The sequence below is a fragment of the Perognathus longimembris genome, chromosome 3, assembly GCF_023159225.1.
Source record: "Perognathus longimembris pacificus isolate PPM17 chromosome 3, ASM2315922v1, whole genome shotgun sequence".
Lineage (NCBI taxonomy): Eukaryota > Metazoa > Chordata > Mammalia > Rodentia > Heteromyidae > Perognathus > Perognathus longimembris.
Genome location: NC_063163.1, coordinates 86,037,760 through 86,055,345, shown reverse-complemented (window position 1 = coordinate 86,055,345; position 17,586 = coordinate 86,037,760). Strand labels below are relative to the sequence as shown.

The window sequence follows — 17,586 nt, the reverse complement described above, 5'->3', positions numbered from 1 at the left end:
CCCCTTTGGTCAGTTGTGGGGCTTAAACTCAGGGCCTGGGGGCTCCAGGCTAGTGCTCTATCACTTTGAGCCACAGCTCCACTTGTGGTTTTTGGCTGGTAAGCTGGAGATAAGAGTCTCAAGGGGACTTTTCTGCCTAGGCTGGATCCTCAGATCTCAGCCTCCTGAGTAGCTAGGATTACAGGTGTGAGCTACCTGTGCCTGCCAAAGTGGGAACAGAAGTAATACTCATTATTAATGGAGCAAAATTAGAATGCTGTGTTTTCTAAACAAAAAGCAAGTAGGATTAGAAGATGCACTCCTGAAGGATTAGCAGGTTTTCTTCTTGTCCTCTGATCTAGATAAGGGAAAGGAGACTAGAAAGCCTCCATCTACCACCATGAGTCACAGAACTAAGGGGCAAAGATAACCTCAACTTAGGCCAGGTTTCTGACAGCATACCAGAGCATGAAATTATGTGTATACTTCTTTAGAATGGGTTTGATCAAAATTTCCCTTACCTTTGTAATTTACAAAATGCCACCCTAAGAAGGCAGCATTCTGGAACTTTAAAATAGGGATTTAGTACATTTAAACACAGTAAGTATATTCCCTTTTTTCTTGGGAGGGGATACATTACAAGACCTCCCAGTGGACACATGCAACCACAGAGAACTGAATCCTACATTTTCTATATACATATACACATTATAAATTAGGTATAGTAAGAGAGTAATACAACCTGATAATAAAAGACAACAATTAAAACAGTACACTGTAATGAATAATAAAGCCTATGGATTCATCACTCCCCCCCACAAAAAAAAATGTGTGGGCCATAGATACAGAGTAGATAAGATTAATAATGAGAAGACCTAGGAGGGTGAGGACCTGGAAGCTTAAGGTGGCTCTTCCCTCACTCCCAGCACTCCCACACTTCCCTGGAGGCAGGGAAGGAGGATAACTTCAGCACAGTTGGAGGTTAGCCTGGGCAAAACAGCAAGATACCACCCTGGCCAAAGCAGTAGAGATCCTCCATAGACTCACAGATGCACAAGATCCACACACTAGGCAACTTGACTTACAAATTGTTCATTTCTGGGGCTGGGAATATGGTCTAGTGGTAGAGTGCTCACCTCGTATACATGAAGCCCTGGGTTCAATTCCTCAGCACCACATATATAGAAAAAGCTGGGGGGCTGGGGATATAGCCTAGCGGCAAGAGTGCCTGCCTCGGATACACGAGGCCCTAGGTTCAATTCCCCAGCACCACATATACACAAAACGGCCAGAAGCGGCGCTGTGGCTCAAGTGGCAGAGTGCTAGCCTTGAGCAAAAAGAAGCCAGGGACAGTGCTCAGGCCCTGAGTCCAAGGCCCAGGACTGGCAAAAAAAAAAAAAAAAAAAAAAAAAAAGAAAAAGCTGGAAGTGGCGCTGTGGCTCAAGTGGTACAGTGCTAGCCTTGAGCAAAGAGAAGCCAGGGACAGTGTTCAGGCCCTGAGTTCAAGCCCCAGGCCTGGCAACAAAACAAAACAAATTCTTCGTTTCTGGAAATTTTCGACTTAATATTTTCAAATCTCAGGTAATCAAAAACATAAAAGTGAAAACATGGATAGCAATGGGGGGTAGAACTACAGTACTCCCAAATCATTAACCAAACCAGCCTTTTCACAAAAGCCTGTTTTATAAGCAGATTTATAAGGTGAACCTTAGTGGCTCTTCATCTCCTATCTTGTGGTTTTATAGATGCAACTTAGTTTGTTTTGAGGACAGAACCAAAGGCCTAGACAAGCTAGCTTCCTACCACTGAGCTACTCCGCCAATGCAACTTCAAAAGCAACAAGGGCTGCACTCCTGCACTCTCACCGAGTGAAGCATTTCAGAATATAAAGCGAAAGATTGTTACTGACAGTCCTTGCATCCATCACCTGCCGCCACCATGGATTTGTAAACCTTTGACACATAACCTCCTTGACCTTCTACAGACTTTTCTCTAATAGAGAAAAGTTCATATCAGCAATGCTGCCTAAATACCAAGAAATTTTTTTCCAAACAGGTAACAGGAACACTTACTTATAAATTAAACTAAGCACAACCTTTCCAGTATTATGTTCATAAACACTACACTGCGTGTGCAGAACCAAAGCTATGCTACCACTCTGGAATCAGATTAAAAAATGATTGCTACAAAAAAAAAATACCGACAGCATCATTTGTTCCAATGCCCAACTTTGCGTTAGTCTACAAAATCTGAAGTAACCAAAAACACAACACCACTTGAGAAGTGAAACCAAAAACTGACAATGAACCTAAATTCAATGACAGCATGTCCTTCAATTTTAAAGGAAGTGATTTACTAAGAAAGCTTTAATGACCTATCATTCCACAGCACACCACCCTGCAGAAACAAACACTAGGTGAAAGATGATTGCTTGTAAATTCTAAGGATCCCTTCCTGAGGCTCCCCTCCACCCCGAAAACCCTACAAAGATGTAACCAGAATGAATAGGCCTCGGGGGACACCTGTGACCTTTCTGAAAAGGCTGTGACCACTTCTCAAAGCTGTCTCGGCTGCCCTCTCCCAACAGGTCCGGTCATTCTATTTTGGCTCAAGGAGACTGCCTGCCACCCTGTGACCTCAAATAGGACAAGATCAATTTGAAAGAACGACTGTGAGGATTTTGTCACCAGGCCAGCGGGTCATTCCCCCCTTCCCCAACTGCGAGACTCTTAAAAAAAAAGGATGAGAATCTGGTCGTGATCAAGGCAGGGCTGTTAGGGGGCTCCCGCAGTCGCTTGCTCATCTGCTCGGGATCCCGCAGCTGGCGGCCAGGCCGTGGCGTCAGGAACAGCGCCGGGATCCCCTGGGCGCGCGCAGCGAGAGGAGGGAGACGAGAGGAACCCGAGCTCGGCTAGGAACCGGCAGGTGTCGCCGAGGTCGCCCGGGGCCGTCGCTGCCAAGAGAGCAAGTGCGGCTCTGGACAGGGGACGGACGGGTTGCGTTCCCTGGCGGTGACCTTGAGCACATGGCTCAACAGCTTCGCGCCTCAGTTTCCCTCCAGCTCTGCGACAGAGGGTGAGGGGAGGGGGGGGATCCCCACAGAAAAGGCGCCGTAGGGCGGTTGGCGCTTGGCACGGCGCCCGCTCGCTAGTAAAGCGCTGCGCGCCGGCGAGCACCGGGGCTCCGCCGCCGCCCGCCGCGAGAGACCGGGGAGCCCCGCGCAAGGGAGTCCCCAGGAGGCGGGCCCGGGACTGGGGCGCCGGGGCCCGTGCGGACACTCACCGAGCACGTCGGCCGAGCGGTGCCGGGCCACAAAGCACGCGTCGTCCCCGTAGCACGCGCCCTTCTTCAGGAGGCCCTTACGGAAGTCCTTGCCGAAGCCGCAGCCCGCCGTCACCAGCCCGTAGTCGCCGCCGCCACCGCCGCCGCCGCCACCGCCACCGCCGCCACCGCCGGCCCGGGGATCGGTCTGCGAGAGGCCGCCGAGCACGGCGCGGGCCACCAGTCGGCCGTACGAGAGGACCGAGAACATCGCCGCCGCCGCCCCCCCGAGGAGGCGGGGGCCCCGGGCAGCGGGAGGACGCGGAGGCCCGGAGCCGGCTCTCTCCTCAGCCGCTGCCGCCGCGCCGCCGCCGCCGGGACGCTCCTCAGGGCGGCGCGCAGTAGCCGCCGCCGCCCCTGCCCGACGCGCGGGGCCTCGCACACGCTCCACCGCGCGCACCGGAGCCAGAGCGAGGTCAGAGCCGGCGGCTTCTCCGCCTCAGCCCGAGTGGGGTCCCGGCTGCAGCTGCCGCTGCTGCCGCCATCTTCCGCTCCACTAGCGTGTTCCGGGCCGCGCCGGCAGCGCCGCCCCTCTCTAGCCCCGCCCACCTCCCCGCCCCCGAGCCAGGGCTCAGGACCAAGCCCCGCCCCCTCAGGCTCCCTGCCCTATGCAGTCCTCGAGGTTGAGCGTACGCAGAGCGTGTGTGTGTGTGTGTGTGTGTGTGTGTGTGTGCGTGTGTGTGCTCTGCCTTCTGGGAGTTGTAGTCTCTGTGGGGTGGGCTGCCTAGGCTGGAGGGTTTAGGACTCCCCGATGAGGGACTAGGGGTTAGTTCAGGAGAATTATAGGTAGATTGGCTGGAGATTTGGGTTTTTTCACTCTTTTTATTTTATCCACTTCATTTATTCATTCATTTATTTATTCCTTTATTTATGGTATGGTCCTGGAGTTTGAACTCAGGGCCTTGTGGTTTCCCAGGCGTGCCCTCTACCGCCTGACCCCTCCCCCAGTCTTTAACGGTATCTTGGGGATTAGAGGCATGGCTCAGGTGGTAGAGCGCCAGCAGGAAGACCGAAAGAAAGCATCAGATACTGAATTCGGGTCCCAGTCGCAGACAAAAACAAGAAGAAAGAAAGAACAGGGCTGGGGATATGGCCTAGTGGCAAGAGTGCTTGCCTCGTATACACGAGGCCCTGGGTTCGATTCCCCAGGACCACATATACAGAAAACAGCCAGAAGCGGCGCTGTGGCTCAAGTGGCAGAGTGCTAGCCTTGAGCAAGAAGAAGCCAGGGAGGGACAGTGCTCAGGCCCTGAGTCCAAGCCCCAGGACTGGCAAAAAAAAAAAAAAAAAGAACAGTATCTTGTAGATAAAGGCATCATCACTTTTATTTATTTATTTATTTTTTTTTTTTGGCCAGTCCTGGGCCTTGGACTCAGGGCCTGAGCACTGTCTCTGGCTTCTTCTTGCTCAAGGCTAGCACTCTGCCACTTGAGCCACAGTGCCACTTCTGGCCGTTTTCTATATATGTGATGCTGGGGAATTGAACCCAGGGCTTCATGTATATAAGGCAAGCACTCTTGCCACTAGGCCATATTCCCAGCCCCCGCATCATCACTTTCAACAAAACCCTCAAACCATGATTTTAGTCATATATTATCCTACAATAAACCTATTAAGAAACAGCAGTACGTAAATATCATGTCCTGGAAGGGTTCAGGGCAGCAATCTGTCTGGAGGGAAGAGACTTTTGTCTTGTGTTTTAGGAAGAATTGGTAAAAAAAAAAAAAAAAAAAAAAAAAAGTTGTATGTCCCTAACTGTGATGATAGAGGCAGAGCCACTGTGGACATAGCATATATGTGTTTGAAACATTGCTAAATAGGGAATAAAAGCTCCATGTCGGGGCTGGGAATATGGCCTAGTGGCAAAAGTGCTTGCCTCATATACATGAAGCCCTGGGTTCGATTCCCTAGCACCACATATATAGAAAATGGCCAGAAGTGGTGCTGTGGCTCAAGTGGCAGAGTGCTAGCCTTGAGCAAAAAGAAGCCAAGGACAGTGCTCAGGCCCTGAGTCCAAGGCCCAGGACTGGCAAAAAAAAAAAAGTTTCATGTCCTAAATCTTAACCTTCTTAACAGTCCACTAGGCCAAGTGTGTCTTCACCTGACCTCTGTGTGGAGGACATGGAGAACCAAAGACTTGAAAAGAGGAGGCCCCTTCCTTCGGTCACAACTGCCACCTCTTCTCATCAAGAGGTCAGCACTTGGCTAGTGGCTCACACCTGAAATCCTAGCTACTCAGGAGCTGAGACCTGAGGATCTAGGTTCCAAGCCAGCCTGAGCAGAAAAGTCCATGAGATCTTTTCTCCATTTAACTAGCAAAAAGAAATCGCCAGAAGTGGAGGTGTGGCTCAAGTGGTAGAGCATCAGCACTGAGCAAGAAAAACAAAAAACAAGGGCTGGGGATACGGCCTAGTGGCAAGAGTGCTTGACTTGTATACATGAGGCCCTGGGTTCAATTCCCCAGCACCACATATACAGAAAGTGGCCAGAAGTGGTGCTGTGGCCCAAGTGGCAGAGTGCTAGCCTTGAGCAAAAAGAAGCCAGGGACAGTGCTCAGGCCCTGAGTCCAAGCCTCAGGAAAGTCAATACCCAGGCCCTGAGTTCAATCCCTTGCACCAGCTCAGAGAGAGAGAGATATATATATATCAGTTCTTGAGCAAAAAAAAAAATAATAATAATAAATAAGGTAGTTTGTGGGGTTTTTTTTAAGCTCTTAGCTGAGCTCTACCAAAGATAGCATGTAGCCTCTCCCCAGACATTGACTATTCTAAGCAAGTTCCTTCCGAAGTTATTAAGGTTGAAGAGCAGTTAAGGGTAATGGGAGTTTGTCATCTAATAGATGAGCTCACTACATACAATGTTTGTATGAGTGCCTGAATGTAGAGACATTCAGGGCCATATTCTTCAGGGGAGAGATGGGAGAGGGGGGAATCTAGGCCCTGCATACCTTTTGCATCTCATTTAGTACTCTGTCCTCTGTGCTAGCTGACCTTCAGCCAGGCTGACAGCTGCCTCACAACCCTTGCCCTACCCATTAGGATGCAATTCCAGGGGCTGAGATCCCATGCTTTGCATTGCTGTGTGCCCAGGGCATGTGGGCACACAGTCAATATTTCCTTCAATGAATGAAAGAACAAACATGTCTCCCGAGGCTCTGGTTCCCCAGGGCAACAATCATTTGCAAATATATTAGCAGTATCTAAGTCAAGGCTTGGCACACTATAGGAGAATTTATAACTGTTGGGTAAAAGGAGGAATAAGAGAACAGGAACCATAAATAATGAAAGAAAAGAAAATATGCTGAATTATGAAGTCACTGAATGAGTTCAGTTCAGACACAATAACAGAAAAATCGAGCTTTGGAGCAAGCAAACCAATTTGAAATTTTTAGTTTAATTGAGGCGTAAATTTGTATCTGTCACCCGGAACATTGGTCTTTTTCCAGTTCACTTTGGTAGGGTTGCAATTACTTTGGGGATTCCATCTGGTCTTTTAAATATTCCTTTCTAAATATTTCCTGCATATACCTAAAGAGTCCTTCCAGTCAGCTACTCAACACACATAATTCAGTGATCCTAATTACTGTCATCAATAAACACTTTTGCAGTTACAGTATGCCAAGTACTTTCATCAAAACTGAACCAAATAAACTTCGCATAGAGGATGGCACTTTGTCAAAAATACAGAGACAGCAACTGGAGGCATGGCTCAAGTGTTTGAGTGCCTGTGGTGATTGGAAAAGCTAATCAAGAGGTCCTGAACTCATCAAGCCCAGTACAGAGAGAGAAAGAAGGAAAGGAAAGGAAGAAAGAAAGAAAAAAGAAAGGAAGGGAGGGGGGAGAGGAAGGAAAGAAGGAAGGAAGGAAGGAAGGAAGGAAGGAAAGAGACAAAGAAAACAAAGAAAAGTTCCCTTCCAGAAAAAAAGCATTATAATTTCAAGAATGCAGTCGGGCTGGGGATATGGCCTAGTGGCTAGAGTGCCTGCCTCGTATTCATGAGGCCCTGGGTTCAATTCCCCAGCACCACATATACAGAAAATGGCCAGAAGTGGCTCTGTGGCTCAAGTGGCAGAGTGCTAGCCTTGAGCAAAAAGAAGCCAGGGACAGTGCTCAGGCCCTGAGTCCAAGCCCCAGGACTGGCCACAAAAAAAAAAAAAAAGAATGCAGTCACAATTTACCTTTTTTTTTCAATGGCACAAGAAGTAGAGACTGGGCTGGGAATATGGTCTAGTGGTAGAGTGCTTGCCTCCTATACATGAAGTCCTATGTTCATTTCCTCAGCACCACATATATAGAAAAAGCAAGAAGTGGCGCTGTGGCTCAAGTAGTAGAATGCTAGCCTTGAGCAAAAAGAAGCCAGAGACAGTGCTCAGGCCCTGAGTTCAAGCCCCAGGACTGGCAAAAAAGAAGAAGAAGAAATAGAGACTGCCTAGGAGCGTGGGGATGGCAGCCTCTTGGAATCCTGTGTGCCATTTCCATTCTGCAAGCTGCACCACCACATCCTGGCCAGCGTACCAGGTCATTCTATCCCCAAGGACAAGCTTTTTTAAAAATAGTATGTCAATCCCTATTCCTGGACTCTTCAAACTCCTTCAGACCAATCTCATCTCTCATTTGTGTGGAGACCAGTGTCAGGTCGGTTACAAGAACCACTTGTGACCAGATCTGTCGCCTGTAATCATAAACTCCTCCAGAGGCTGAGTTCTGAAGATCAAGGTTGAAAGCCAGCTGGGGCAGATAAATCCCAGACACTTTTTTTGTCCAATTAACCAGCAAAAAAAAAACAAAAACAGAAGAGGTGTCACTTCAAAGGGTAGAGCACCAGCCTTGAGTGAAAAAGCCAAGAAGAGAAGGTGTTGCTTCATGGGGGAGAGCACCAGCCTTGAATGAGAAAGCCAAGCAAGAGCCCAAGCCCCTGGTAACCTGGGCTGAGAGGGTGCTGCCGCCTATCAGGTGACTCTATGTCTTGAGTTAGCAGAAATGTCCCTTGTGTTCTCGGGGTGCTCAGTGAAGCAGGTGGTACACAAAATATTTTCTCAAAGTTCCTTTACCCTTTTGTTGTTGTTAAGAGAAGAGAGGATTGCAGGGCCCCTTGCGCTGTTGATTGCTGTACTACAGCTCTGAAGTTTCACCAGCACAAGGAAGCTAGGAGAGACTTCTTTGAAAAACATCCCCTGGGCCTGCCCCTAGGGGCACAATTCACAGCTGACATTTTGCTGGACTTAAGAGGCAGCGTTTTCTTCCTTAATAGAGTTACATTCCTAGCACTTCAAAGATTCCTAGGAGGTCAGTCGCTACTCCCAGAGGCCAGCAAATGGTATAAATGCCATCTGTTCCCCTGGCATCCTGGTGGCACTCAGAAAGAGCTTTGGATGGGGTTGTCATAACCTCAGCTCCTAAAAAAAGAACAGGGGTGGGGGGAGTGGGGAGGAAGTCATGAATTTTCTAAAGAGGATTTCCTGCCAAACTGGTACACCATCTCTTCAGATTTCCTTTTGCTACCTCTAGCTAATGGACCACTCATTTGTTGTGGGTGTGTTTGTTTATTTGGATTTTTTTTCTTTGTTTTTGTGCAGGTACTGGGGCTTGAACTCAAGGCCTGAGTGCTGTCCCTTAGCTTTTTCACTCAAGGCTGGTATTCTATCATTTGAGCCACACCTCCACTTCTGGCTTTTTTTGCTGGTGAATTGAAGATAAAAGTTACATGGACTTTTCCTGCCTGGGCTGGCTTTGCACCTCTATCCTCAGGTCTTAGCCTCCTGAGATGACAGGGGTGAGGCTCATTTATTCATTTGTTTATAGCAAGATTTTTCCAACCCCACACTAGAAACATTGAGGACAAGATATTTCTTCATTGTGAGGGGATGTCCTGGGCACTGAGGGGGGCATTACTCAGCAGCACCCCTATAGCCTCTACCCCCTAGAAATCAGTAGCGCCCCTCTACTAATTGAGAGAATAAAAATTGCCTCCAGGGATTGGGGGCAAAGCTCCCAGATTAGAATCACTGGACTGTGGCGATGTCAGGCAAGAGAACAAATACTAATCAAACACTTGGTAGATTTGAAACAGCCCATAACTCCCCAGCTGTCAGTCAGAGTGGTAGGAATAAGAGAAGGTTAAAATTAAGTACCTCCATTGAGCAGGAAAAAGCCAGGGAAGGTGCTCAGGCCCTGAGTCCAAGGCCCAGGACTGGCCAAAAATAAAAAAATAAAAAATAAATAAATAAAAATAAAACATTAAAAAAATTAAGTACCTCCAGAGAAGAAAGATGTGGCAGTAGGCAAAGTAAAGCAGGTACTAAGAAGAAATGGGACCCACTGGGGGCACTTTGTGAAGGGGTAGGGTTTGTGGGAAGCCTCAGGAAAAGGGATAACCATCTTACAAGGAAGCATTAAATGGGTGCTGGTGGCTCACATCTGTAATCCTAGCTACTCTGGAGGCTGACATTGGAGGCTTATGGTTTGAAGCCAATCTGAGCAGGAAAGTCCATGAGACATGTATCTCCGATTAATCTCTAAAAAGATGGAAGTAGAGCTATGGCTCAAGTGTTAGAACACTCGCTTCGCGCAATAAAGCTCAGGGACAGTAACCAGGCCCTGAGTTTAAGCCTCAGGACCGACAAAAAATAAAAAACTAGAACAAAACACCAAAGCTATGAGGCATAGCTCAAGTGGTAGAGCACAAGCTGTGGGCCAAAAAGCCTGGCAAGAGCTCTAGGCCCTGAGTTCAAGCTTCGGTACCAGCACACACACACACACACACACACACACACACACACACACACACACACAGAGTTCATCCAGGGGGGCATGATAAACACAACTGTAATCTCAGAATTTAGGGAGGCTGAGGCAAGAAAATCGGGAGTGGGCTGGGGATATAGCCTAGTGGCAAGAGCGCTTGCCTTGTATACATGAAGCCCTGGGTTCGATTCCCCAGCACCACATATACAGAAAATGGCCAGAAGTGGCGCTGTGACTCAAGTGGCAGAGTGCTAGCCTTGAGCAAAAAGAAGCCAGGGACAGTGCTCAGGCCCTGAGTCCAAGGCCCAGGACTGGCAAAATAAATAAATAAATAAATAAATAATCAGGAGTTTGAGATCAGCATGGTCTACATACCAAGACCTTGTGTCACTTTCTTTGTCTACATACCAAAACTCTGATTTACTTTTTTTTTTTTTTTTTTTTTTTTTTTTCGGCCAGTCCTGGGCCTTGGACTCAGGGCCTGAGCACTGTCCCTGGCTTCTTCCCGCTCAAGGCTAGCACTCTGCCACTTGAGCCACAGCGCCACTTCTGGCCGTTTTCTGTATATGTGGTGCTGGGGAATCGAACCTAGGGCCTCGTGTATCCGAGGCAGGCACTCTTGCCACTAGGCTATATCCCCAGCCCCTGATTTACTTTTTTGTGTCTCTCATAATATTCTGATTTTCCTTGAGGAATTATCCAATTTATGGTCATGAAGTTTGGATGAAAATGGACCAAAGTCTCCAAGAATAGACACAAAAGCCAGAGCTGACCAATCATAGCAGTGTATTCTCTTGGTTCAACTTGATTGGTCCAGAGAGAAAGCACATGTCCTGGGTCAGACCAATTAAATTCAATTATGAGATTTCGCTATAAGTATTTTTTTTTTTTTTGCCAGTCCTGGGGATTGAATTCAGGGCCTGAGCCCTGTCCCTGGCTTCTTTTTGCTCAAGGCTAGTACTCTACCACTTAGCTACAACGCCACCTCTGGCTTTTTCTATATATGTGGTACTGAGGAATTGAACCCAGGGCTTCATATATACGAGGCAGGCACTCTACCACTAGGCCAAATTCCCAGCCCCTCACTAAAAGTTTTTAAGAAGGAGAGAGTCTCACCAGGAATCCTACGCTGGTGGGTTGTTAGCTTAGTACTGGTGGCCTTTCCCCCCTGTACTTCTTGGTTATAGAAGCATCCTGTGAATCAAGTCAAGAGTGAAGCCAAGGCTGGAGTTGGTAAGACACAGGCTGGACAATGCTGAGATTCCCAATCCAACTTTGCCTGAGTGGAGGTCACTCCCAGCACCTGTGTCTCTCTGAGTGTCTAAGCTTGGTTTTGACTTGCAAAACAATGACTCCTGGCCAATATATCATGTGACCCAGGTACCATGGCTTCCTTTATTGAATCCAGAACAAAGTTCCTAACCCAAAGGCAACTGATAGAAGGGAACAAATCCTCTGCTTTTCTGCACGAAAATGATTGAAGGAAACAGGTCTGACTTCTTTATTCCAACTGTCCCTGAGATATGGGTGACTTGTCTGACTGATGGGCTTAGGAAAAAATGGCCAACCTGTTACCCATTATACCTCTTTCTCCTTTCCCTCTCCCAACCACTTGTGCTGACACTGGGGCTTGAACTTAAGAGTCTAGGCATTGTTCCTGAGCTTTTTTCTCAAGGCTGGTGCTCTTACCTCTTGAGCCACTGCTCCATTTCTGACTTTTCGGTGGTTAATTGGAGATGATTCTCACAGTCTTGCCTGTGTGGGCGGGATGGCCTTAAACCATGATCCTCAGATTACAGCTTCCTGAGTAACTAGGGTTACATGTGTGAGCCACCAGTCACAGCTTCCTTTTCTGTTTTTGTAAATCCTTCCTAACTCTTGAACACTCAAAATTCCTCCTCCATCGTGGGAGCATGTCCCTGTGGAGAGAGTCTTCAGTGACCCAGCCTTGAATAGGGTCAATCAGCTTGATCTAGAGGGGAGACAGCACAATTTAGCCAGGGGCTCCCATCAACCTTATAAAGAACGCTTGTCCTGGAAGTTCTGGCTGCCCGACTCCTGCATCCACTTCAGAGTGGGCTTAGAGTTTCAGAAACATCATGAGACACTTATAACCCTCGCTGCTCAGGAGGCTGAGATCTGAGGATCACGCCAAAGCCAGCCCAAGCAAAAAAGTCCATGAGGCATTTATCACCAATGAACCACCAAAAAACCAGAAGTACAGAGCTGTGGCTCAAATGGTAGAGCAACCAGTCTTGAGAGAGAAAAAAAAAAGATAGGAAAGCACATAGGCCCTGAATTCAAGCCCCAGTACTCGCACAAACACAAAATGTTTGGAGAGACAAAGGACAATAATTCATTATGACCCTGATAATACTCTAAAAGGTTTATTAAAATTTGCTCTTCAGGGCTGGGGATATAGCCTAGTGGCAAGAGTGCCTGCCTCGGATACATGAGGCCCTAGGTTTGATTCCCCAGCACCACATATACAGAAAACGGCCAGAAGCGGCGCTGTGGCTCAAGTGGCAGAGTGCTAGCCTTGAGCGGGAAGAAGCCAGGGATAGTGCTCAGGCCCTGAGTCCAAGGCCCAGGACTGGCCAAAAAAAAAAAATTTGCTCTTCAGGCTGGGAATATGGCCTAATGGTAGTGTGCTTATCTCATATACATGAAGCCCTGGGTTTGATTCTTCAGCACCACATACATAGAAAAAAGCCAGTAGTGGTGCTGTGGCTCAAGTGGCAGAGTGTTAGCCTTGAGCAAAAAAAGAAGCCAGGGACAGTGCTCAGGCCCTGAGTTCCAGCCCCAGAACTGGCACCAAAAAAAAAAAAATGCTCTTCAGGAAACTCAAACTAAGATGTTTTGGGGGGCTATAACACCCATGGTGATAAAATTTCTATTGTAGTCAGGACTAAGGTCTTCCAGGTAACTGGAATTCTTAATCTGATTGAATTCTTAATCTGGTTGGTTTGTGATAGCTGGAATTGTTGAGCAGGATTTTTAACTGGCAAAGACCTGAGGGCAAGGACCTCTGGGCTGGCCATGGCCCTGACCTAGCCTGCCTGAGCACAGTTCTGACCTCAGCTGGCAGCTGGAACAGGGGATTAGATTATTGAGAAAAAAGCCTTTTGGTCCCATCCTGTGGAGGAGGCTTACCTTAAAGCGGGCAGAGCTTGGGCTTATGAGTGTTGCTGGCTGGTGGGTAGAAGGGTTCTGCTTGGGCAAGCTGGAGGCCCAGCAAGTTGACTCTGGTTTGTTTATTGCATACGCTCTGCCCTTAGCAGTTGACCTGGGTGAAAGTCAAACTCTGACTGGAGTATGGTTTTAGTAAAGAAAACAAAGAGAAGAACAGTGCCCTTATCGTATAGCAGTCATGCGTCCTGGTTGTAGGCAGGGACAACTTAAACTAAGAAGGGAGGGAGTTCATATGGCCAGGCTGGTGGAAATAGGTCTGTTCGGGAAATCAAAGAGGACTTGAGTTGTTTTTATTGTTGTTTTTAAGATATGCTTGGTCATACTACCAGAAGAGAGACAAATAGAGGAAAACTAGCTGCCTGAAGTGGAGGAAGGCAGATAGGATTTTTGTTGTTGGTGGTGGTAGTCATGGGGCTTGAACTCAATCTGGGTGCTGTCTCTGCGCTCTGATGCTAAAGGCTCGTGATGTTTCTGAGCTCTTTTGCTAAAGGCTAGCACTGTACCACTTTGAGCCAAAGGGCCACTTCCAATTTTCTGGTGGTTAACTGGAAATAAGAGTCTCATTGCCTGGTGCTAGTGGCTCATGCCTGTAATCTTAACTACTCTGGAGTTTGAAATCTGAGGATCATGGTTCAAAGCTAGTCTGGGCAGGAAAGGCCATGAGACTTGTATATCCAATAACCACCTAAAAAAACTACAAGTGGGGGATGGGAATGTGGCCTAGTGTTAGAGTGCTTGCCTAGCATGCATGAAGCCCTGGGTTCAAATCCTCAGCACCATACAAACAGAAAAAGCCAGAAGTGGTTCTGTGGCTCAAGTGGTAGAGTGCTGGCCTTAAGCAAAACAAAGCCAGGGACAGTGCTCAGGCCCTGAGTCCAAGCCCCAGGACTGGCAAAAGAACAAAAACAAAAACAAACATAAACAACAAGTGGAGCTATGGCTCAACGTGCTAAAATGCTAGCCTTGAGCAGAGGAGCTGAGGGACAGCACCCAGGTCCTGAGTTCAAGTCCCACCATGACTGACAAAAAAAGAAAAAAAGAAATTGGCTCCCTAACTCACTTTATATAGAACAGTAAATTCGTGTGTGTGTGCGTGTGTGCGTGTGTGTGTGCGTGTGTGCATGCATGCACGCACACGTGCCAGTATTGGGGCTTGAACTCAGGTCTGGGCATTATCCTTAAGCTTTTTTGCTCAAGGCAAGGATTGCAGGCACTGTAATGAGCCACTATAGTGAGCCACTGGCACCTGGCCTAAATGGTTTTTTCTTTTTTTTTTAAACCATTCTCTATAACACAGGCTCTTTTGTTAGTTTATAGGTGCTACTGTTAATTACTAGAGAACAACAAAATAGAGCAAACCAGAATGTCAAAACCTAAAAGGTGACTCATTCAAATATAGAAGGAACACACAACAAACATTTATTCATCTTGACAGAAGCAAACAGTAAGACGGTGAGACAGACTGAGAGAACATTTTGAGAAAATAGAAAACTTGGTTAGATACAAACTGGTTAATCTCCTACAGGGCAATAAGAACTGTAAGGCCAGACACCAGTGGCTCACTCCTGTAATCCTAGCTACTCAGGAGGCTGAGATTTGAGGATCACAGTTCAAAGTTATCCCGGGCAGGAAAGTCTGTGAGACTCTTAACTCCAACTGATCACTAAAAAAGCTGAAAGTAGAGCTGTGGCCCAAGTGGTAGAGTGCTAGCTTGGAGAAAAAAGGCTTAGGGATAGCATCCAGGCCCTGAGTATAAGCGCCAGGACCAGCACAAAAACTATAAAAACTACTGCTTTTAGTTGGGCACTGGTGGCTCACACCTGTAATCCTAGCTACTCAGGAAGCTGAGATCTGAGGATCACAGTTCAAAGCCAGCCCGGGCATGAAAGTCCATGAGACTCTTACCTCCAATTAACCACCAGAAAACCAGAAGTGGTGATGTGGCTCAAGTGGTAGAATGCTAGTCTTGACCTGAAGAACTCAGGGGCAGTGCCCAGGCCCAGAGTTCAAGCCCCGTGATTGACAAAAAATTAAAAATAAAAAGAGGGGCTGGGAATGTGGCTTAGTGGTAAAGTGCTTAACTAGCATGCATGAAGCCCTGGGTTCGATTCCTCAGCACCACATAAACAGAATGCTAGCCTTGAGCAAAAAGAAGCCAGGGACAGTGCTTAGGCCCTGATTGGAAGAAAAAAAAAAAAAAGAATCTGAGTCTTTAATCAATAGTAAATAGCAAAGCAAATACAAATCCATTTCCTGGCTGAAATAATGTAATTGATGGGTCAAATCTGCCATTTGTTAGTTATTTTGGGGGGAAGGGGAGAGGCTTGGACTTAAGGCCTAGGCGCTGCTGTCCTTGAGATTTTACACTCAAAGCTGGCATTCTACCACTTGAGTCACACCTTCACTTCCAGGTTATTGCTGGTTAATTGGAGGTAAGAGCCACACAGACTTTTCTGTTTTCTGCTTCAGCTCTCTTGGAATTGCCATCCTCAAATCTCAGCCTCATCCTCAAATCCCAGCCTCCTGAGTGGCTAAGATTAGCCAGGTGCAAAGCCACTGGTTTATGTCAACATTTCTTGTTTGTTTTCATAAAATAGGGCATTGAGCTTGTGAGTGAGGACTCCAGTTTGGGCTCTGCCTCACACCACGTCTTCACTGGATGTTTCTTTGGAGACAATGAAGTTCTAGAGCTGTTGCTCATTGTTGGCTCTGTCACCTGACCAGTGCTGTCTTCTGGTTCCTCACACATAGCAGGCACCTAGTGAATGCTTGTTCAGGAAACCAGAGCCAAATGAAGTTTTCTCCCATTCAAGGTCAGTCCTGGGAGAAGACCCAAGTTTTGGTGACAGAGACTGTCACCTACAGGTAGAAAGTGGAATTGCAAGAGTGCGACCTGCTAAACCTTGGACAATGGCCCACTTCCAGGCAAGATGAACAGTTTTCTTTTGAGCGGTTTTTGAGTTAATCAGCATCATCCTGTCCTTTCATATTGAGGATCCTGGGTTCTTACACCTATCATCTTTTCCCAATAATGTTTTTAAGCCTTTTGGCAACATAGGAAATACCTTGTTCCATCCTCTGCCCCCATTTGGAGAGGATGCCTTTGCATTTGGGGACTTGGGCACTAGAAACCACATTCAAGGTCACACAGTTACTATAGGGTTCGAGCCCAAACACTGGCTGTAGAATATTTTTCCACCCCAAAAAGAGTTTGTTTGTTTTTAAATCTTTTTTTTTCTTTTTTTGCCACTCCTGGGACTTTGAACTCAGGGCCTGAGCATTGTCCCTGGCTTCTTTTTGCTCAAGGCTAGCACTCTGCCACTTGAGCCACAGCACAACTTCTGGCCATTTTCTGTATATGTGGTGCTGGGGAATCGAACCCAGGGCTTCATGTATGCGAGACAAGCACTCTTGCCACCAGGCCATATTCCCAGCCCTGTTTGTTTTTAAAGAATAGTTCCAGCGCCAGACACCAGTGGCTTATGGTAGTAAGCTACGGGAGCCTGAGACTTGAGGATTGAGATTCAAAGCCAGCCTAAGCAGGCTAAGTGAGGCTCTTATCTCCAATTAACCACCAAAAAGAGCTGGAAGTAGAGCTGTGGCTCAAGTGGTAGACCACTAGTCTTGAGAAAAACAAACACTAAGGGACAGCACCCAGGCCTAGGACTGGCACATGCCCCAGGACTGGCACAAAAAAATCTAACTAATTATCCCACAATGAGATACTATCACAAATCTATTAGATTAGCTAAAAACAGAGCCAGTGGTTCATGCCTATAATCCTAACTACCAGGGTGACAAATCCATGTGACTTTTACCTCTAACCAGTAAAATCCAGAAGTGGCTCAAGGGATAGAGCACAAGCCTTGCCAAATGATAGCTCAAAGCCCTGAGTCCAAGTCCCAGCATTGGTGCAAAAGGAAAAAAGACAAACAAAATTGGCCATCATGATTGCTCATAAGCACAGTAACAGTTAAAACTCTCACATTGCTGATAGCAATGCAAAATTGGATAGTCACTCTAGAAAAGAAAAAGAAAACAAAAATGTGGGCAGTTTCTTCTAAATTTAAATTCACACTGACTGTCTAACCCAGAAATCTCACTCCTCCTAGGTATGAGCCCAAGAGAAAGGAAAACATATGTTCACACAAATCTCTATGTGAATGGATATTGTGGTTTTTATTTGTAACCACTGAAAATAGAGAAAGCCCAGGAAAAATTCCTTCACCCAATGAATGTGAATGGGTGAACAATTGTAGTACAGTTTTGGAATACTTGTCAGCCTTGATAGCACAGACAAGAACTCTCTGCACCCATGGCTGACGGCTGTCAACAATGATACTACCACTGT

General features: G+C 47.1%; 1 protein-coding gene across 1 annotated transcript in view; it reads right to left on the bottom strand.

Annotated features, from left to right (window-relative positions):
- Pptc7 (protein phosphatase targeting COQ7) overlaps positions 1 to 3,798 on the bottom strand; it is a 41,556-nt gene extending 37,758 nt beyond the window's left edge. Inside the window, exon 1 of the mRNA XM_048342966.1 lies at positions 3,262 to 3,798. Within this exon, the coding sequence (XP_048198923.1) occupies positions 3,262 to 3,511 (250 nt within the window). The 5' untranslated portion in view covers positions 3,512 to 3,798. The remainder of the gene's footprint in view (positions 1 to 3,261) is intronic.
- Positions 3,799 to 17,586: the final 13,788 nt, after the last annotated feature.